The sequence below is a fragment of the Ovis canadensis genome, chromosome 2 (genome assembly GCF_042477335.2).
Source record: "Ovis canadensis isolate MfBH-ARS-UI-01 breed Bighorn chromosome 2, ARS-UI_OviCan_v2, whole genome shotgun sequence".
Taxonomy (NCBI): Eukaryota; Metazoa; Chordata; class Mammalia; order Artiodactyla; family Bovidae; genus Ovis; species Ovis canadensis.
In genome coordinates, this window is record NC_091246.1 from 232,311,024 (window position 1) to 232,334,059 (window position 23,036).

The window sequence follows — 23,036 nt, forward strand, 5'->3', positions numbered from 1 at the left end:
CATCCTCTTGAGATTTGTGATTTATGATCTCTCCATCAAATTACTCCTCTCTTTCCTCCCCTCCCCAACCACATGCATTCTCTACAGGAACGTCAAGGGGCAAGGGAAAGGCAAAGGAGTTTAGAGCTTTCATGGGAATTTCCTTTTCTTGCTAGTGTCTCCCCATCTCAATTATTCACCTGGAACACTTTACTCACCCATGTTCTGAACCCAAACATATATATATCTGCCTATCTGTTCTCTTCATAGCACTTCCTCTCATGTACTTTTAAGTAATTTGACACTTATCCTGTTCCGTCACAGGCAAAGGTACTTCTGGTTGGGATGGGACTCTTTGTCTAAAGTAGACCGTGGATTTTCTTGTTAAATCTCAGTACATAACCAGGGCAGAGCTGCAAAGGACACTCCTAGAGAGTTCTCAGATGCCAACTCTTAGCTCTTCTTAAATGTCTTCTCACCTTTAGAAAATTCAAGATCCCATACAAATTTTCTCACATTATCAGAATTCTCCTCTTCACATTATATACATGTGGCTCTCTCAGTAGCCATCAGACTTTGATTGTTGTTTGAGAATCAGAAGAATCAGATGCTGATTATTTTGGAATGGTGTGGGAAAATAGGGTGACCTGGTAGGATTGCTAATTGAAAAATCTCAATGAACATATGCTGTGTATGTATATCACTCTACAAAGTACCAAAAAATGGCTGTTTTTTTGCATTTAATTTTCAGAACCACTTGTTCAGTAGCAATCATGGCCCTCTCTCAGACAGTTAAAGTGGTTGGCCCAAGAACATATCTGAGACTTCAGATCTTAACCAGGTATGGCTCTTTGTAATACATTTATTACTTCACTTAGATGCAATTTAACTGAATATCCTAGATAGAGATGATGGCTAATTTAGTGAGATGGTGGAGAGGGATGTGGGTTGAGGAAGAACTTTACTGACAGACTATCTGAAGACCTAAAATTTCATCAATTCAAAATTCATTCTTCTGAGTGAAAGATTGTCCTCTGAGGATACCAATTTCCCCAGGAAACCACGCCACTTTTTCCTTCGATCAGTCGCTGAATCAACAGTTTGAGGCAACTTGGTGTTAGGGTTTCAGCAGGTTTCATGCAGGAATGCGAAAATCACAGCAGAGGGCTGCTAACTCACCTGTCCAGTGCCTGGTCAGTTGCCCATACCTTCTGGGACTAGAGGTGATCTCACATAATCCTCAATCCAGTGGCTTGTGGGATCTCAGTCATCTGACCACAGATCAAACTCATGCCCTCGGCAGTGAAAACTCTGGGTTCTAACCATCGAACCACCAGAGAATTCCCAACAGCTTCGTTTTGACTGCAGTTGGTATTTGAACTGGAATCCATTTGGAAGCAAGACAGACACAGATGGAGAAGGGGTGGGGATTCTGCTTGAGGAAGACAAGACTGGGTGGAGGGCTGGGGCAGGGACTGTGGGGAGGTGACATTAGGTCACTGGGCGATGGGGAAGCACGAAGATACAGAGGGGCTGGGAGCAGAGAGGAGTTGGGTAGTTTCTAGATGAAAAGATCATGTTGTTAATAATGTTGCCTGAGTTTGCTCCACAGATGTACATATCCAGTGCCAAATACTTCAGTGGCAAAAGCCCGCTAAGGCTGAGAACTGAAAACAAACCAAAAGCAGTCAATGCTGATTATTAAAAAAAATGTACATCTCCTTAGAGAAGAGATTCACGGACACTCATTTGGACAGTGACTTCTAGCTCCAAATCCATCCTCCCACAGGCTACTCTTTCCCCCTTGGCTCCCCTTTCCCTGCCCTAGCATTTTCTCTGGAACGGCTCCATTCCAACAGAACTTTGAGAAATGACTCCAAAACCCTGAAGTTCAAGGCAATAATTTGAATTGCCAAGACTGCAGAGAAGATCAAGACATAATTTTTCTTCAAGCCGGCCCTGACATGGTTGGAAAGAACATGCAGACATGTGAAATGATAGCTGACAACATAATCAAGGGGAGAAAATGGATGACATGGGTGTAAGCGTTAAGGCAGGACAGGGAATTAGAAGTCTACGTGAGCAAAGCTTCTGGAAAAACTCTTTACTTCATCTGTTCCCCCAAGAAACAGACTCTGATGTGGAGATTTATATGCAGGAAATGTGTTGGGAGTCCATGTCTCCTGAGAATCCTTTTCAAAGCATTTGTGGAGAGAAGGAGATGAACTGTGGTGTAGTCTCAGGTTGCTCTCAAGTCAGAGCTGGGGAGCCTGGATGGCCATTCAGAGTCATCTTGAATTGGGACAACGAGGCCAGGCCATTGCCCTTCCTGCCATCAACCAGTCATTGAACGTGAGTTTCCTAGAGAGTCAGCTGCTGGGGAAACAGGAGTCTCAGCCCTGAAAGGTGGCTCTGGGTGTCCTATCACAGTGGCCACCACAGATGTGAATTCAGCTGAGTCCTGATGTATACGGGCTGGGTTGATGTGGTGAGGGGCTTCCCAGGGGGCTGAGACGGTAAAGAATCTGCCTGCAATGTGGGAGGCCTGGGTTCAGTCCCCGGGTCATGAAGATCCTCTGCACTGGCAGGCAGATTCTTAACCACTGGACCATCATCAGCAAAGCCGTTGCTTTGGTTTTGTTTTGTTTTCAAGTGAGTAGAACCCTGTGGGTCTAGTGCAGGGTGTATGTATTCAAGCAAGCAGGACCTGGACTGGCTGACATTTCAATGGCTAAAGAGTGGTCAAGTCTAGCTTCAAAAAAGGCACAAGGACTTCCCTGGTGGCACAGTGGATAAGAATCAGCCTGCCAATGCAGGGGACACAGGTTCAATCCCAGGGCTGGGAAGATTCCATATGCTGCAGAGCAAGTAAGCTGGTGAGCTAGTGCGCCCATGCGCTGCAACTACTGAGTCTATAGGCTGCAACTACTGAAGCCTGCTCGCCTAGAGCCTGTGCTCCACAACAGAGAAGCCACTGCAATGCAGAGTAGCCCCTGCTTCTTCCTGCGACTAGAGAAAGCCCGTGCAAAGCAACAAAGACCCAGTGCAAAAAAAAAAAAAAAAAAAAAAAAAGGTACGGAAGTGCAATCCCACCACAAATTTATAGAATGGAATATTTGTGCAGAGTCCTAAAAATTACCATAACCCTTAAGATTCTGATTCAATGTATCTTCTTCCAATCAGTCTAGTTATCTCTTGGGATTGGAAAACCCTGGTCTGTCTAGCTGATCTTTGAATCTTTGTCCAGCTGAGGTTCAAGTCCTTGTCCTGACTTCTTGCTAAGGCATCATAAATCATAAGTAAGACTGCATTCAGCAGCTGCTCGGTCCCATGAACCACTTTTAGTGGCAACTCTCCCACTCTTCAAGAGGGAACCAAATGCAAAGTAATTGTATTTTTTTTTAATTTCTATGAACAACAAAAAAAATTGTATTGTTTTTTATTTCTATGAACAACAAAAGGCTTCCATAATTTCACATCTCATTGCTTTTAAGAGCACATATATTACAAATAAAGAAACTCCACAAACTGTAAAGATTAGTATTTATCAACACTTTTGTACACATACACAAATATTTTAATATAACAGTATCTGAAATGTTATTCATATAATTTTAGCATTGTCATAAGTAATACCTAAAAAGGTTCTTTTAAATTTGGTAAAAACCATATATTTTACAATCTTCTATTTACATCTGAAATACGCTTAAATGTTACAAAAACATTCACTTTGACCTTCAAAATATGTGTGCGAGGACGGGGTATTGAACATAATGTGACGACAGCAGACTTACAGTCAGCTTTTGAATTACACATTCATTGGAATTTCATAGCAAATATTCAGCTTGGCTTGATCGACGTCACTCAAAGGAAAAAAAAATTGTAAGAAATGTGCAAATCTGGAGACTGGCAAAATTCTCAAGCTAGCGAGGTAAAAAACAATACGAACACCACCATAAAAACTTCAAATAAATTAAATGTTATCTTTCTCTTCCCCGAGATTAGCTGCAAATTCAGAGTTCCCTTGAAGGAGGAGTGTCCGTCGCTGCGGACTTCTCAAACTTCTCCACTGGGTGAGACAGAGACCGTGGGCAGAGAGGGAGCCGCCTTGTTAATTACTCGAGTGCAGGTTCGCTCCACTCCTCGCCTTGATGGGTCGTCCCGGTAGGTAATCTTCAGACAGGACAAAACACAATGCAATAAAAGGATAATAGAGAGGTCTGTGTTAATAACTTCAAATACAAGAGCAAAACCTAGAATACTGACTTAAAAATTTCCCTACAAGGAATCTGCAAATTTTGAAAATGCTCTTATCAAACTTCTTTGCGTTTTTTAAAAAATTATTTTAATTGGAGGCTAATTACTTTATAATATTGTAGTGGTTTTTGCCATACACTGACATGAATCAGCCATGGGTGTACATGTGTCCCCCATCCTGAACCCCCCCTCCTGCCTCCCTCCCCATCCCACCCCTCAGGGTTGTCCCAGTGCACCGGCTTTGAGTGCCCTGTTTCATGCACTGAACTTGGACTGGTGCTCTATTTCACATAATGCAATATACATGTTTCAATGCTATTCTCTCAAATCATCCCACCCTTGCCTTCTCCCAGAGTCCAAAAGTCTGTTCTTTATATCTGTGCCTCTTTTGCTGTCTCGCCTATAGGGTCATTGTTATCATCTTTCTAAATTCCATATATATTCGTTAATATACTGTATTGGTGTTTTTCTTTCTGACTTACTTCACTCTGTATAACCTGAAAAGCTTTTTTACCCCAGCCTACATCTCAGCCATGTTGACCAGATTTAAAGTAGTTTCCTGATTCTCTTCAACTATCAGATATGTTTTTAAATGTGAATGAATCTTACGATGTGTTTGAGTAATTCTGGAATTTTATTTTATTTGCAAAAGTCATAATAAGTATTGTCAAAATCTGCCTCCAAAGAAAACATCTGAAGCTTCATTTAAATGTTTGCATTAATGGAATAGGAGGAAAAGAAAATTTACCTTGACCTGATTTTGCTTTCGAAAATAATGTTAATACGCCCTAACTGTACTTCCCTGTCAGATCTGTTCAACTAATGATATGCGAACACAATAACAATACCAGAAGCCCCAGGCACCTCTAAAACCCTGGTGCAGAAGAGGCTTAATGAATATTTAAAATTCCTGTTTTTCTCACTGACTTTACACATTACCAGGCTTTGGCTCTCCTGCTTTTCCGGGAGACAATGGCTTCTCTGTCCCCACAGCGTCCATGTACCTTATACTACCAATAAGTTCTCCTTATGATCAGTGTCACAAGCTCTGTTTAAATACATTGGCAAACAATGTATCTGAAACTCAAAAAACAACTTGCCTTTGGATCTGGCCTGCTTGGCACCATAACAGAATAGATGTGTTCCCTCCCCTGTTTTATTTTTTTTTTTAATATTTGCTATCCGTTACCAGCGTTGACTTCACTATGCTGTCATCCTTTTAAACGTTGAAACAGACAGCAAATCAGCATCTTATGTTTCACCCAATAGTTACATGTATTACTTTGGCCTCCATTAAAAGAGGCTTTTATGGTTTTTGGCCATTTATAAAATAGCTTGGCATCCTGGCTGTCTGAAAAGGTGCTGTCTGAAAAGTGACTGCCTGCTTGTCACTTTAGCAGCTCCGTGTCCACATCCCCATTTTTACACATGAGAGTCTACTTCATCCCGCTCCATCCCACTCCTTATACTGAAGGTTCTTTCATTAAGCAGTGGCTTTAGTATTTGCCTTTTACCTTAGACTTTTCTGGACACTCTCGGAATGAAGTGCATAATCAATCCTATTTCTGTTTTTCTATGTCTGTCTATCCATTCTAATTCTGTTTCTATTGTTAACAAGTTTAATGGCAGAATTCCTCTCTTCACTGTAATTATACATGTATCTGTTTCCAGAATACTCGGATGAGTATTGAGGTATGTAAAGGTATTCATGCGTCGCAGATTAAGGCTCATTCATGCATTATAGGATTATGCTAAAATTTGACTACCCTTCACTCTACTAGAGTGCCAACCCAAACATTAGGGTCAAATGCCTTTTTAGGAAAAATATTGAGGAAAGAAGCAAACATTTTTTGTTATAAATCTGAATTGAGATTTACACCCACTTTTTAAAACTACTTTGGACTTTAAGGACCCCATCTTTTGCTATCTCTGACATTACAACCAACTCAAGACAATTATCAATATTTGTCATAAAGATAGCTCATTTTGCTGCAGAACACATAGTTTTGCTATGGTTAACTTAAACTTATGGTTGATAATTATCAATTAAATAGTGTCTCTTCTAGAATCTCCTCTTTAGAGTTAGAAGCGAATATTGTTTTCCTCATTTTAATCTAAGATGGAAATGTGGAATGGCCATATAAGAGTTAGACATTTTTAAGGAAAACTTTTTTTTTTTGAGGATATCACGAACAGTGTAGTCATTGTCCATATATAAAATATATGTGACAAATCACTATAGAGGCTCAGGACCAGGAGAAAGTTTATCTTTCCTGCCAACAGATCTATTTCTTTTGCTAAATAACAAGACCTGTGTAATCCATTAGTTTCTTTACGTCAGTTTCTAGGAAGCCCAGAGTCAAATTCTGCTTCTGTTAGCAAAAGTTTTCTAGAAAAAAAGTTATTTTCCTTCCTCTAAATCACCTGGTCTTGTCTCTGTTTTTTTTTTTTTCCTTTTTTTAGCCCTTTGAGATATAATGAATCTTCATTTTGGATACAAATGAGCTCAAATATATCTTAGAAGTTGATAGGACATATATTTTTCTCTTAAACGCTAAGCTGTTAATTAGCTTTTTGATTTTAATAGGCTTTTGATTTTAATACTGACCTACCTTGAAATGGAAACAAAGTTGATTTAATTAAATAAGCATTTACAGAACGCTTGCGACTATGGAGGTGTCTGGGGAAAAGGAACAGGTAGACCAGAAGGCCACAAAGGACAGAGTAGACATAAGGAAAGAAAAACATACCACTTTTGCTTACAGTACTGAGGGAAATACTAGACACAGAGGAACAGAAGCTGTATAAACATGGACCGCGACAGAGCTGCCAGGAAAAAAAGAGAAAAGCATTTTTGCCCAAAGTTTCAAGGTCAGATGCAATTTACAGTTGGAAACAAGCATTTCTTTGTCATCTTTTCCAATTGCTTGTTCTTTTTGTTTCACTCTCAGATTTATGATTTCCCTATCTGTTAAGGCTTCACTCCTGAGTATTTAATTCCCATCACCCCTTAACAATTCCACACCAACACTTTCTCCACTAAAAATCCTATCCGGGGAGATTTTTTTCTTTGCAACACAAGTCAAATAACCATTTCTTTCTCTAACTGCTATGGAGAACTTAAAATGTGGGTAGAAGGAGATGGAAAAGAAGAGAAAAAAAAATTAATCAGAATAAAAGAAGGGTATGACACATTTCATGTTTTGTGATAGTGTTATTTATTAATAACACTAAACACTATTTTCCATTTCAGGAAAGGAGAGGGAATTAATACTTAATGAATGGCCACCATGCATGAGGCACTACTGGGAGGTTAGCTCAAGTTCTCCCCCTCATTATTCTATAAAGAACACATCTAACTCCTTGAAGGGACCATGGGTGAAGAGACGTCCAGGTGGAGTGTGAGGGCTGATGGATGCTGGAAGTGGGCCCAGACAAACTGAACTTGGTTTTGACCATTGGTTCTCAATACCCCCCAAAGTAGTGATTATTGAATGTCCACATTTTGTGCAGTCTTATGGAACATACTGAAATCATGAATGAGTTGTTTGTGGAATGGAGGGTTAAGTTTATCCCAATCTGCATATCTTCTAGGGGCTCAGCCTCTGTAGAGGCAACCTTGACAATAAAAGTCCAGGACCCTAAGTTCCTGCCTTCTTCCTGAGAATGGTGCAGAGACCCCTAGTGGCAGTACTGTGGAACTGTACATCCCAGCCTGGGGGTTGTGAGGTCCTGAACCAGGGGCATTGGTCATGGTAATAAACTCTAGCAGGAACGTCACCCAGTGCTCTTGGTGTCTAATTAGGCATCATCTGTTCTAGAAAACCAACACACATCTGGTTTGGATAAATATCTCTGAAAACTGGAAAGCATCTGGGTTCTCAATTTTCTTTTTCTACAGATTTTTCTCCAATCTGATCTCTCTCCTTTGAGTCAAGGGGTGATGTACATGGGGGAGAGAACAGCTCAGCAACAAGGTGTCGGGAAAGTGCAGGGATTTCAGTAGCAGGAAAAGAAAGAGACTCTTTCCTGTCTTTGTGGCATGGGAGATAAAAATGGGCACTTCCTATGCACAGACGGGGAAAGCCTCACCTGCTCATTCATGATTGCCGAGAGCTCGCTGAGCATGTCCTTGTAATGGGACCTCAGTTCCTCCTGGTACTCCAGCTGGTCCTCCTTGATGAGGCGCTCATTCACATCTAGGGCCTGGCCACATGCATCTGCAAATTGCCTTTAGTGACAGCAATAAGCAAATTAACAAGCAACCCTAGAATGTGGCTTCCCTGGTGGCTCAACTGGTAAAGAATCTGCCTTCAATGTAGGAGACCTGGGTTTGATCCCTGGGTTGGGAAGCTCCCTTGGAGAAGGGAAAGGCTACCTACTCCAGTATTCTGGCCTGGAGAGTTCCATGGAGTGTATATTCCATGAAGTCGCAAAGAGTCCGATACCACTGAGCGACTTTCACTTTCTTTCACTTTCAGAAAGTGGCAATTTAGAGACTTTCTTGGTGATCCAAGGGTTAAGAATTTGTCTTGCAATGCAAAGGAGGTGGGTTTGATCCTTGGTCAGGCAAACTAAGATTCTACATATATGTGGGGCAAGTAAGCCCCATACACCACAACTAGAGAGCTCGTGCACCCCAAGGAAAGATCCTGCGTATACAATGAGGATCCTGCATGCCTGAACTAAAGCCTGACGCAGCCAAATACATAAATATTAAAAGAAAACAAAATAAGAAAGTGGCAACTTGAAGTCAGGCTGCTGATAAACTAGGCTATGGAGGAGAGGGTCTGTCAGGTGGCTCCCTGGGGGCATTCATTTATGACGCCCTGTCTGAAGGAATTCAAGGAAGAACAGCTCAACAGAGAAAGTCTTACCTGAAGATTTCCTTCAAAAGCTTTACTTGGTTGTCAGGGTATTTCTTTGCATTGGTTTCTTCAAGAAAAGCCCGTGCATAGGCCATTGGTCCAGCATTAACCTATTGGGGAGAAGAGAACTGGCTAAGAATGGTAATATCTCCTCCATGGAGTCCTCTCCATGGCTAGAAAGAGGAGCCTGCACCATGTGGCCCCCCTAATTCTCTCACATCCCCTTGTATCTGTCTTATCTGCTGCTTATCTGCTTATCTGCTGTCTCTAGACCAGTCAGTGAGCTGCTAGAGGACGAATCTGAACTCCACACTTCATTGCCATCCTTCCTAAACTTCAGTTGTGTGGCCACCATGTCATGTTTTTGCTATATCCACAAATTCGGCAAGCATTGTTATTTTCCTAATAACTCTGAAAACTAGACTCATCTTTATTCACTTAAATAAATTCAACATCTGTGAAGTCAAATTTTTGCTGGGCTAGTCACTTTTTCCCCTATAAACATTCACGCAAACACACAGCTACTAATAAGAGACATTCCACACTGCTCGTGATCTTGGCATCGTGCCGGGAACCACTGTTTTATTGTGTCTCACTGGACAGTCTGGCAGATTCTAGTCCAAGGAGGGACTTTCTAGATTTGCTGAATGAAGGCACAAAGCCAGGCCCTGGGCATGCTCACAAGCATGTATAGGCTCTCATTAGTGAAGGGGTTTGCATTCTTTAGAGCTTATGATCCTTGCCTGTCACTGTGGGGCTGGGAAGCATGAGGTGAAAGAAGGAGGAAGCCAACGCTGTATCTGAGGCATCTTCAGGGGGCTTTGATCACCAGCTGCTGCCCGCATGGTAGAGAGGACGAGCCGTACAGAATTCTTCCCTTAGTTTCTTCGGATCCCTCTCAACCTTCCTCTGCTCAGCCATGTGCTGAGGGAAGCTGTCCCATTTGGAGTGAAACAATGGCTCTTTTGCCTTCTGGCTTTAAAGAAATTATTATCATTGAGTCAGCCATGGGCATACAGACAAGGGGTGGACAGGGAAGAGGAGAGCCAGGCCAGCATTAAGGTCAGTGGTACTGAGTTTTCCTTCGGCCTCAGCCTCCTGCATGGCTCTGTGCGGCACTGTGGCTGGCCTGCCTTTATTTAAAATTTTAATGCTTTGTTCAACCTGATTTTGTGAAGTTACTTTTGATTTTTAGACATGGAGCATTAAAGTAGTATTTTATCTTGATTACTGAATTTTTTGATGCTCCCTTAATTTTGTGCCCAAGGGAGATGCCTCGCTCACTGCACCCTCGTCTCAGCCCTGTCAGAGTATTTAGGCCCATGGCTTCCTCTTTGCAATTCCCCAGTAGAAACTGTGTCTGTCTATCATGAGTTGGCTCTCACCTCTCTCCCTTCTTCCACTAACTCTTCTCTCCCCTGAGTCTTCGGGTTTGGGGAGGGTGATAGTCCCTCAGTCTTATGCCCCAGTGCCTGCCCTCTTTGGTTTTCCTAAATACTGCTTATACATTCTCAAAAGAGTCTATTTAATTATATTCTCTTCATTTCCTCACTGGGAACAGGCCATCTGCTTCCTCTCAGGACCTTGACATAAATACTGATGCACATTTATGAATGAATAAACATTTGAACATTTTTGGTTTTGAACAATTTTATAAGTCTGTCCCTGACAGATTTTAAAAAGCCATGCTAATTCATTCATTAATTCACTTGTTAGAACTTAGAATATAGAGCACAGTTTATCCAGAGAAGATGGGAAAGGAGAGTTGAAAAAAAAGTTTTATTTTAGCTAAAACCTAAGAAAGATTTTATCTCTAGGTGTTTGGCACCACTAATGTACCTCCACAAGGAAACAACATTTTAAAGATTCAGATAAAGGTGTTGGATGGTATCAAAAACAGAAAAATGTCTCTTATACTCTTTGTCAAAGAATTCCAAGGGGCATCATTTTTGTACTAGGCTCCACTGACCATGTGCCTCTCAGCTCTGGGTGGCGCTCACCTTTACACTGACACTGCCTTGGAGTTTGAGCTGCAGTCTGATCATGTCCACTTCTTCCATCGTGCAAAGCTGATTAAGCTCGGAAACTTTCTTGGACATCTCATCAATCGCCACTTCAATGGGATTCAGTTCTGTGCTCGACTGGCTGACGACCTGTATCCTCTTCTTCACGTAGGGGAACAAGTGACTCGCTGCACAAAAGCAATACAAGAGCATTTCAAGGTCAAGGGCTAGTGAAAAGTCACGGGTTCCCCTGAAGGTCAGGATGACCCCGAGTCTTTGCACTCAGAGCATTCTATCCTGCATGTTCTCTATGTATGTGAGCTATTTTTCTCCTGTGTGCCATGCTCTCACACACCTCTTACTTTTCTCCCAGCTACTTTTGCCTGGCATGCTCTTCCCCACTTCACTAGCAACATCTCCTCATTGCCAAGGCTGGCCTAGACCTTTAGAGTCTCTAAACACTGAAAAGATGATAGTTTCCACCACAACTTTAGTTCAAATAAAAACTACATTGAGTCACAATAAAGAATGCTTAAATAGATACTGAACAGCGCATACTATGGGGCTTCCCCAGTGGCTCAGTGGTAAAGGATTTGCCTGCAATACAGGAGATGCAGGTTGAGTCCCTGGATTGGGAAGATCTCCTGGAGAAGGAAATGGCAACCCACTCCAGTATTCTTACCTGGGAAATCCCATGGACAGAGGAGCCTTGTGGGGTCACAAGAGTCGGACATGACTTCGGGACTAAACAACAACAAGCTTATACTATAATAACTTTGTTCTAGTTTCTTTTTTTATTACAAAAGTTCTGGTAAAGTTTACTGAAGGTGACTGTTTTCTCATAGTTTGGATGTGGCTGCTAGCCACGTACCTACTGCAAAACCAGGATTGCTCACCTCTGAAGATGCCTTGAGTCTCATTCATTCAGATGCCTGTGTTCATTCCCCACAACCCAAGACTGCCTTAAGTTCCTCTCTGGGGGCGGGGGGGGGGGGGGGGTGTTCACATTTCATTTCTCATGCTGGGCTCACCTAAAATTCTTGCTTTACTTGGCTCTTTTTTTCCTATCAGACAGTGAGCGCCTTGAAGGCAAGAACTGTGTTTTATCTATTTGAATGCTCAGAACAGTGTCCAACACCTATAGGCAGTTTTTGAATGTCTGTGGAAAGGATGACCAGCTCATAGAATAGATCTAGATAGTACGGAAGGGATGGTGGAGGAAATCCCTCTGCATCTGTTTCACAGATGAGAAACCTGAATTCCTGAGTGCTTTAGAATCTTGCCCCAAAGCACACAATTCTGAAAGCAGTTGACTCTGCAATAACTGAGGGTAGGTTCAGGGAGAGAGGAGAGAAATGCTCAGAGTGCCTTTCCCAAGACACCATGACCATCACCACTGGAAGATCTAAAGGGAAGTGGTGGATAAAGTGACTTTAACTCTATGACAGTTTCTGTTTTGGCTGACTTGTCAAGGGTATCTTGTTTCCAAAGAGAAGGGACAAGAGGAAGTCTGGGCTTCCTGGTAAACATTTTCAAGTTAGCACATGTTGGGTCCTTGTCTGCAAGATTGAGGGGCTTCCCAGGTGGTGCTAGTGGTAAAGAATCTGCCTGCCAATGCAGGAGAGGTAAGAGATCTGGGTTCGATCCTTGGGTTGGGAAGATCCCCTGGAGGAGGGCATGGCAACCCACTCCAGGATTCTTGCCTGGAGAATCCCAGGGACAGAGGAGCCTGGCGGGCTACAGTCCACTGAAGCCCGCCAGACCTGACTGAAGCAACTTAGCGCGAATGCATACACACTGCAAGGCTGAAGGGTCTTGATTTCCCGAGTCCAGCCTGACCCAGGACCCTGCAGGGGGACATGCACTTGGGGACCGGCACCTACTTGTCAGGACGGTCCTCCGCTTGCACTGCTCCTCCACGCCACCGTGCTTCTTGCCCGACAGCGTGAAGGGCGTCTCAAAGACGAAGCGGTTGATATTGTGGTGCATTTCGAAGTCTGTCTTCCGGTCCTCTATTTCCTTTTCCTCAAAGAATGGCGTCACATAGGTCACCTGGATGTAGGCATATTTGGGGTCCAAATCCTTGGGGTTCACCTGTTTTAACACATTGTGGGCAGAGAAAGAGTGGTGGGCCTGGGGTGCTCCTGGAAGAAAGGCGGGGAGCCCAGTACCCCTGCAGCTTGGCGTCCTGAGCCATCCCTTTTCCCTTGGATGAAAATGGCCAATGACATCATCTGAGGGCTGGGTGAATGGAAACCACAGAAAGAGTAATTGGCTGGACTGTGGTCAAGCAGCCAGATGGTGACAGAGCAAATCGGAGCCAGCGTGCTAAGTCCCTGGGGCTCTGAAATAAAAGTACTTGGCTATGACATAATATTTCATCTTTTATTTTCTTTCTTTTCTGTATTCAATATCTTCATCTTTGGCTTGAATCAAGCGTGTTAAGAGTGGAAATATATCTCTTTTTCTGTCTATAATTAGCCATGTAACCTAGACTGGAGCCATGGGCTATGGGCTTGTAATGTGTTAGGAGGTTTCTCACTGGTTTAGAAGATTAACTGATAACCTGTCACGTGGTTGCAAACATTTTTCTTTTCAATTCCTCGCCTTCTCTAATCTGCAATAAGTTATTCTATATAACTGTTTAAACTAACTCTGCTTTGGTGAGCAGGCTTGACAAATAGCATGGAAAACAGGCAAAAGGTCCTCCCCGCTCCCTGCCTCTTTTCTAATGATTTTTTTGGAGAGTTTTTAAACTTCTTCCAACTTTCTCCATCCGTTCACCCATCCACTGCTTATCTAATTCAGGAGATTTGAGGAGGCTCGTGAATTAATTTGTAATGCTACTGTAGGATGGATATAATTATAACCATTTTTACAGATTAAAAGATGGAGACTCAGAGTGACCGACCAACTTCTCAAGGATGGACCACCATGCGAAGTGGTAGCATGCTGGAATGAAGGCTCCAATTGTTCTGACACCAAATTCGGTATTTCTCTCACCACTAGGAGCTGCTTCTACTTTCCATGTAGGAGGGAGACCATGACAGTGGTTTGAGTTTTGTCCCTCTTTAGGGGGAAGGAGTTTGCAACTTTCAAGTTAAGAATGAACACATTTGTAACAACTTCCGCCCAGATTCAGAAATCTAATCTTATATGCAGATGGTATATCCTTCTAAATACCAGCTTTGTAAAAGAGGAAAAGGATAAAAGACCTCTTTTGTAGCCCAACAGAGGCCAGCAGAATAGAGCGCAAACTGTCTTCTCTAGCTCCATCTTCCGTCACATTCTTCTATCCAACCTGTGCTTCAAAGACCTCCCGTTGCTCAAACACATCTTCCCCTAAACACCCACCATCACTGCATGTGCTGGTTTCTCAGATACCCTTTGCTTCCAGCAAATACCTTCTCACCTCTCACCTTACAATCCCCAGCTCAAACATCATGCCCTCTGTGAAGCATCGCCCAACCAAGAATGAGCTGTTCAGGGAGCCCCCAGCCCTGAGCTTTCCCTGTATGACTTGAAGGCGTAGACCGTGTCTCCCGTGGTACTTCACTGCACTGTATTTAACTAGCTCTTTGCACACATCCTCCTTTTCCTAGCCCCGTGTGAACTGTGAGCTCTGGAAGGAAGAGACTGTTTGCCCCAGCTCCTAGTTCTGGGCCTAGAATGCAGTAGGTATTCAATTAAGGTTGGCTAAATGCATAAAAGTGTATTAGAAAGATTCTGAGTAATCTCATTAGAGGATGTAAGTGTTTGCTTTCTGGAGCCGGAAGAAGGTTAGTTGGATGTTTGTAGCTTAGTACAATGGGATTGGCAAGTCTGGTACTGTTACAAGAGGATAGATTTCAAAATTCTTATGACCCAGGAAGACCTCCATGACTGAATAAATAATTTCTTGCTATTTTCTCCCAGCCCATGATGGGGCTCAATCACTTTAACCCTTTGGCTGCTATTCAAATGCAAACAAACCATGGGAGGGGGGCAGGGGCTGGTAAATTGTTTTTAAGATTATCTAAAAGCTACTCAAATACACATGTACAAAGTTTTTGACTCTCCCCTCCCATCACCAATCAGTCAACCAATAAACAACCAACCAAAAGAGCTTAGGTGGTTTACTTTGCATAGTCAGGCAAAAATTTAAAACTTTAATACATGTAGTAAAGAATAAAGGAAATCAGTTCTTGCATCTGCACGAATATTCTCCTACCTTATTGGAGTCCTGGATTATCTTCACATTGTCTGCTCCGAATTTATCTGCATAGAGCTTGAGCAGTCTTTGAGAAATCTCAGAGAGACCTGTCAGCTTAGGCTCTTTATAAATATACTCTTTGCCTTCTTCTTCTTCAAAAAATCCCTACAGAAGACATATAGTGAACCACCAGTTTTACTAGAGAATTCCAACTGCAAGTCATGAGCTAAACAAAAACCATTTACTTAGATATTACAGCCAGGTTTTTGGTTGTCATCCATGCCACAGGTTAGCTCCCTATAAAATTCACAATCAGAGAAAAATGAAGTGAAGAAAGCACAATATCATATTAGAATCAGTCATTAATGCAAATATTCCCCAGTCAGACCAAAGAACCTCCAGAGGTACCTTCCACATATTTTTCTCTATTAGTAGAAATCACTGGTAAGCCCTGCTTGTTATATATTTTAGGGGAAGAATGCCCTCCTGTGGCAGTTTGGTGTAGGACACAAAGTCTGGAGTACTCTGGTATTTTTTTTCAGAGAGGTATCATTTTTAATCAACACTTCTGAAAATCTTGGAAACTAGCACAGGAAAAACTACAGGGGCACATGAAGGGATCTAAATGGGTTGATCCGCATCCCACATCCTCTGAGATGAAAGCCATAACAGAAATTACTTGTGTTATGCTCCCTAGGACTGCTACTTTAAAAATTATTTTACATTAATATTTCACGAGGGGCCCGATGCAACTCAGCTGTATGCAATTTCATCATTCAATTCACTTTACTGATAGATTGCTTACATTCTTGCAAAGCTAGACCTCATAAGATTGAAAGTAGTAAATTAACCATGTCATCATTTTTATGTCATGGGAGCAAGTAGATTTTAAGCTCTGTTAATTTATTTATCTGTTTTGGGGAAGGGAAGATTCCTTTGAGGATAACGGGGGCAATCTTTATAATTCTTTCTCACTGAAGAGACACAGAGGCCTTTTTTCCTATGGAAGACATGTGGCTTCAGATAACTGGAGAAAGTCTGCAGTTAAGAACCCAAGTGCATCTGGAATCTTCTGGCTGCAGAGTTTACCCTAAGGAAGCAACTTAAAGAAAAAATAATTTTGTTGGCTGTGTTGGGCCTTTGTCCTTGCGCGGGCTTTTCTCTAGCTGCGGAGAGATGGGGCTGCTCTCGCGTTGGGATCATGGGCTTCTCACTGCGGTGGCTTCTCGTGTTGCGGAGCACGGCCTCTAGGGCGTGCGGGCTTCCGTAGTTGCGGCAGATGGGCTCAGGAGCTGTGGCTGCCTGGCTCTAGAGCTCAGGCTCAGTAGTTTCGGCCCATGGGTTTAGTTGCCCCGTGGCTTGCGGGGATCTTTCCAGATCACGGATTGAATGCCGTCTCTGGCAGGCGGATTCTTTACCACTGAGCCACTAGGGAAGCCCAGGAAACAACTTTTAAGGGCTGAGTGAAGATACTAGAGGTCATAAAATATCTCAGCTATACTTTTTTTTTTGCTTGTTTTATATTTTTGACCATTAAAAACATACTCATTATATAAAAAATGGGTAAAATATTCCAATGCTGGTTTCTTTTTGTTTCCCCCACAGCTAATGTGAGGTGATCTAAGAATACTGATTACAACTCACATCGGTATGGTGCTTTATATATTGCAAAGCGCTTTCACTGGTGTTTGACCATCACGAAGAGTATACTTGGTATCATAAATGGGCTGTAACTGACGACAAGGAACAAGGCACATTCACCAGCACACTTCCTGTTAAGCAGGTAATCGCCTGTTTCCCTGCTGTTTCCCTGATCGACTCTGGGCTTTTTGAAGGCAGGAACGTGTCTTGTTCCACACTGCGTGTCCAGTGTTTAGCACAGTGCCTGGTCTTAAGAGAGGCATCCCTGCTCGTTAGTTGAATGAATAAACAGATGAATGAGGCAGTTCTTAGAGAGCATACATCTTAAAAGCATGTATTTGCACTTGTATTTACACCAAGTATAGCTTGAAAAGATTCCATTGTTTTTGGTACAGGTGTTTTTATTGAACAATTTCTCTGAGAAATGTTCAAGACCAATATAGCGGATTGTGAGTACCTTGACTACAGACTGCTAAAACAGTGATGTGTGATGTTAAAAGCATGAAAAGCCTCTCCTTATTCTTCTGGACTCTGTAGGGGTAGTGAGGTCTGATCCTATCCCACATGATTTCCAGCCTGCTAGGTTTTTTTCTGTTGATGCTTTATGGAGTTTTGTCTGATTCAAGGTCAGAAGTAAGTGGCTAAAATTGACAGACTGACACAAAAGAGAACTGACTTCTGAGGCCATCAACCAGAATCCCCACAGGGCAATAGCTCAAGCAACATTTACCACTTCCATTTCAATGAGAAAAGTTTCCAAATTCCAGGAAAAGATTTTTTCATCAAGGTGTGAAAACTAGCACAAAGAAACATTTTCACTGTGAATTTTTTCCCCTAACAAATTTCTGAGTCCAGAGTTAGCAGAAAAGGAGTGGTAAGAACAGTATTGTCATTCGTATGAACTTTGTGGCTGTGGTCTTGACCTGTGACTTTCTTTCATTTTTACTCCTTGGTCTGGAGGATGGGAAATAGTACAGACTTAAGACTTAGGAGACCCTAAGGGCAGTGCCCAGGACACAACAGGCTATCGGTGATTGTTGGCTACGAGGAGGATAACAGTGATAACAGTAATAAAGGAAAACATTGTCAAAGCAATCTGAGTTCTGGCTGATATAAGGCAAGGCTTCCCTGGTGGCTCGGCGGCAAAGAATCCACCTGCAATGCAGATACAGGTTTGATCCCTGGGTCAGGAAGATCCCTCGAAGAGGAAATGGCAACCCAGTCCAGTATTCTTGCTGAGAAAAGCTCACAGACAGAGGTGCCTGGTGGGTTACAGTCCCTAGGGTGGCAGAGTTAGACAATCCTGAGCACACACATATACACACAATATTAGGTAAATAGTTTAACTGAGCTTTGAGTGCTTAAAAATACATACTCAAGTTCTCTTGCTTGGGAATTATACTTTTCCTTATTGTAAATGGACTACTGATGCTTATTTTGGTATTTTGGTAAGTGATTGATCAGAAAGAATTATGATTAGAATTAATCAATTTATAGAACATGGAGATACAAACCTATTGAGACTGTTTTATAAAATGAATAGAAAGGACCTGGTGTAGCAGAATAAATGTTAATTTGCTATCTGCCCGAGTTTGTGTAAGAGCTTATGGAGCCAGAGAAATGGCAGCTCTGAAAATGGTTAGGATGTGAGCTTGCCTTTTACCCAAGGAAAGCATTAAAGCAAAGCCCAGTGAGGAACAGGAGACTCTCTTAAGGAAGTTTAATGCTCTGTCCATGAAATAATTGACTTATAAATAAGGACCCAAGGTGAAGAAAACCTAGAGGCAGTTTCTCTTTTGCTTTTGCTCTGAAGTGATGAAAAAAGAGCATTTCAAAGCATCAGGAAATGTGACCTCTGCATTTCCCTAGCTAGTCTGACTTTTTAAAGTGTCACTTTACACGGCAACAACTCCCTGATCTGCTGCGGTTAGGAATCAGCACGTGTCCTAGTTAAACACGGACTTGGAGTCAGTAGAGTTAACATTCACAGATTATGAAACTTCAAGGCAACAGGTTACGATAAAAATATACTTCAACAAATTGACAACAAAATCACCGGCTCCTTCTTAGATGTTTTGGTAGGTATTTCAGAATCCTGCAATAGCTCTAGATCATTACTGGGACATCACATATAAGTGCCCCTGCTATTATATTCCACTGATTCAATGCCCACAGAGGAATGCATCCAAAGAGGAATCTAGTGTATAAAAGACGGGTCAGAAAATCATAATAGGCTGAATACTAAGAAAAGAAAAACTTCACAGATGCAGAGAAATGGTTTCACAGAAATATGAACCCAAATATGAACACAATTATTAGTATATATATGTTCCTCAGTGACTTTCATATAAGAGGGGAGCCAGAAGGGTATATCATACACTGACATGAAGGTGATGGTTGTACACAATACAAATGCTCTTTTCTCCGACCCCCAATCCCCTTTTCTATCAAGATTTTAAAATGTATCTACACCCATGTAGGCATGATTGAGAATCACGGAATCACAGAATCAATCCTTTGATGAATAGAATCAAATTCCCCCAGGCCTTTTACTCATTTCATCCCAGGGCCATCTGATGTTTTAAGTTATGCAATGAGCATTCACTTACTTGCTTTCATGCTAAATACCAGAGCCTAAGGATTTCATTGATTACAGTGGTTGTTTGATCACTACTGGCAATTCATTACTCTTAAAATGAGTACTTCAGGGACATTTGGGGGGATGTTTCATGTAGTCAGCTCTGTGTAAAATTTCCATAGTCAATGATGCCAGGGTGTTGGATTACAAAAGTCATGCTATGCAAGACTTGCGTTTTTAAAGTTCTTGCCACAAAAGAACAGTTGCCGAATTCTTTTCCAGGGTCTGGCTCACAGCAGACATAACATTACTCTAGTCAACCCTGTAAAGTGAAAGCACTAGTCTATAGGGGACACTAAAAAATATTTACACAAAGGCCTTTGTGGAGGCAACGAGGTGATCACATATTATATTCCCATAATCCTTGGAGCATGATTTTGAGACATCAGTTTGAATATTAAAAAGCAAATTTTACAGGGACATAAGGTATTATGATGAAAAGGAAACTATGTCTGACCATGGCGATTATGCTAGTGAAATAGTCGAGATTTTAAATTATGTCTGACCATGGGGATTATGCTAGTGAAATAGTCAAGGTTTTCTCTTAGATTTTTGGCACCTTCATTCTGCACACGTTCGAGGAATGTGCCAATCTATTTGGTCATTTCTTTATCATCAAATATGAAGTGACGTGCATTGCCTGCTGTCATTGAACACAATAGGTCACGTTCTCCGTTTGGTGTCTGGGGACAGGTATCTAAATATCATTTGAACAGTGGTGACTGAGGAGTCATCAAAGTGGCTGTTTATCACAATGACCTCCATTAGCTCTCCTTTGTTCAAAGGCAGCTGGGGTTTGAGTTTACAGAGTACCATGTTCAGGCATGTACTTGGGTCTGCAGATTTAACACGACACTTTGCTTTTTAAGCTCACTTTGACTTTCAAATCAAAGACAACTGAGAATACTAGCAGCATGCAAAACAGTCAGGTGCACAGTCAGCACACTTTACTGAGAAATCTGCAAAAAGAACAAGGTTAGGACATTTGAAAGTAGCTCTCTCCCATTCTTCCCCTTTCCTCCCGAGTCTATTTAGTTAGAGGGGTTTCCAAGTATTCTTTTAGTAGGTGAGTTAAGGACCCATGACCCCAGATTTACAAATGAAGGTAGAAAATGCTGATATGGTATGGATAGGGAAAGGGATTTAAAGAATTACAAAAAAGTATGTACTAGTCAGAGAAGCAGAGCTGTGGATAATGTGTGAATATTGAAAGAATTTGCCTTGCCAGCTGGGTTTCCCTGGTGGCTCAGACAGTAAAGAATCTGTCTGTAATGTAGGAGATCCAGGTTTGATTCCTGGTGGGGAAGATCCCCTGGAAAAGGGAGTGGCTACCCACTCTAGTATTGTAGCCTGGAGAATTTCACGGACAGTGGAGCCTGGTGGGCTATAGTCCCTGGGGCCACAAAGAGTCAGACACAACTGAGCTATGAACACTTTCACTTCCAGTTCTTTTCAAAAATAATTATTTGAGCCACATGAAATTGCCATCTTTGTAAGTAAAAAATGCTTGAAATCCTGTGTCACAAATCTCTAGGTGCTATCATGTTACTGCCTTTGGCTTGTCCTCCAATTTTTTTTTACATAGATTCTTTTTACATCTCAGGAGACTTAACCTGATTTACTGTAGTTTATCACTTATACTGGGAATTAATACTGCCACCTTTAAGAATGCTCAGAGCTCACTACTAAAGAGAGTCCTATTTCTCCACAATACTCATTTTATTTGGAAAAGGCATAGTCCTTTAAGGACCCCAGAAGATACCCACCAATGGCCTTCACTACAGCTTTTGAAATTCTGCCCACTGTTTTCTTCGTAATCAGCTGCAACTCTGGTGGCCTGAACTGAGCAGGCAAGTTCCAACAGTTAGTCTACTATCCATATATATCAAACATGTGTTGCCCATGTTTCTGTGTGTGCGTATGTGTGTGTGTGTGTAGCTTTTCATACTACACCGACCTCTGTGCTGAAAGATGTTAGATATGAAAAGCCAAGTATACATTTTTGTAATTCAGATAACTGGAATAGACACAATTTAGTTCCAGAAATGCAGGATGACTGCAAAATGAATGGAAGTGGGATTATCTTACCTTGGTACTGAATGTTCATTTGCACAAAAAAGTTAAGGTTCAGTAAAACCATTCGGAGGGAAGTGTGAGGCTTATTAGGGCATGCAAATGGAGAGAGAGAGAGAACTTACCACAGCCTGGAACAATCAAGACCAAAAGAAGAAAAAAGTAAACATCTGCATTAAAATCTCATTGGAAAGGAGCATAATTGTTTCGTTTCCACCTGCCTAGTAACCAGCATCTTAGACGTTGGTTGGAGAAACCATCAGGTAGGCATTCTGGTCTCCATGACCAGAGAATACTAATGGCAGTGCATTACTTTTTCTTTGGAAAGATCGCCCAAACAGTTGTTGACTCACATCTAGGTTTGCTGAACTCACATCTTGTCTGTCACTTCTGTACTGCTCAGTTAGTTTGTGGCCATTCCTGGAAAACCCTTGTCTTTCTCCTACAATCCCTCAGCTCCCACATTCCCTTCCTGATGGGGTTTTCTGCCATTTTTCTTGTGAAGCTTTCATTAAGGTCAAGACTTATTTGTTTTTTCTTTACTGCTGGTTTGAAAGATCATGTCCTTTTCTCTCTCCTCCTCTCCTGCAGATTCCCACATTTTTCTCTCCCAGTACACACTCTCACTTCAGATGGTTCAGATTCTTTTCCTGGGAATTCAGAAATGTGTAAACTTAGCTTCTTTCTGTACGCTGTATCTACAGTCCTGATGCTCTTGTGCAGTGGGGGAAATCTACATTGGGTTAATTTGTTTATGGTAAGTGGCTACACTTTTCTTTCCAGGGAGACAGCAGCTATCTTGATTAATTCAGATTTTAGTTTTTAAACTGCCTTTGGTGATTATAGGACAATGTATATCTTCCAAAAGACTTCAGTGGTAAATGATTTAGAATGACCTTGCTGAATTTGATGCCTTTATCTGCAGCCCTAAAAGAGTCTGAGGAGGATAAGAACCCATGTGAAACTGTGCTTTACATGAAGGGAGAAAAAAATGGAAGACAGAGGGGCTGAGAGTCACTCCAACTGTGAAAATAAAAGGATGGAATGATTCTCCATGAAAGTAATAGTCTGAAATATGTATGCTGAAATACATTAGGGTTATAATCCCTCCAGGAAAGAAACAGGATGGTCCTTGGGTTTATCCCACTTAAAGCACTGCTCAGAGACATTCATAATTAATATATAACATAAGTTCACTTTACTTTTAGGCCAATGCTATGGCTAGCTAATATTTTCTATCTTGTTCATTATTTATGCAGTAAGCTGAGAAAAATCACTTTGAAATGATATTGACCTGTAGTATAAGAAACAAAACAAGCAGATTACTTTCTGTGGAGAAGCAGTGATGATCTGAAAGTAGGAGAAAAGAAAATGAATGATTTTAA

The 23,036-nt window shown here is 41.8% G+C and overlaps 1 protein-coding gene across 6 annotated transcripts in view; it reads right to left on the reverse strand.

Annotated features, from left to right (window-relative positions):
• Positions 1-3,402: 3,402 nt before the first annotated feature.
• Positions 3,403-23,036, reverse strand: part of DOCK10 (dedicator of cytokinesis 10) — a 310,443-nt gene continuing 290,809 nt past the window's right edge. For all 6 annotated transcript variants that reach the window (XM_069574684.1, XM_069574681.1, XM_069574682.1 and 3 more), the window contains 6 exons: positions 15,318-15,464; positions 12,991-13,201; positions 11,105-11,295; positions 9,114-9,214; positions 8,329-8,467; positions 3,403-4,152 (listed from right to left, as the gene is read on the reverse strand). In XM_069574684.1, coding sequence (XP_069430785.1) covers positions 4,036-4,152; positions 8,329-8,467; positions 9,114-9,214; positions 11,105-11,295; positions 12,991-13,201; positions 15,318-15,464 — 906 coding nt within the window. In that variant the 3' untranslated portion in view covers positions 3,403-4,035. The remainder of the gene's footprint in view (positions 4,153-8,328; positions 8,468-9,113; positions 9,215-11,104; positions 11,296-12,990; positions 13,202-15,317; positions 15,465-23,036) is intronic.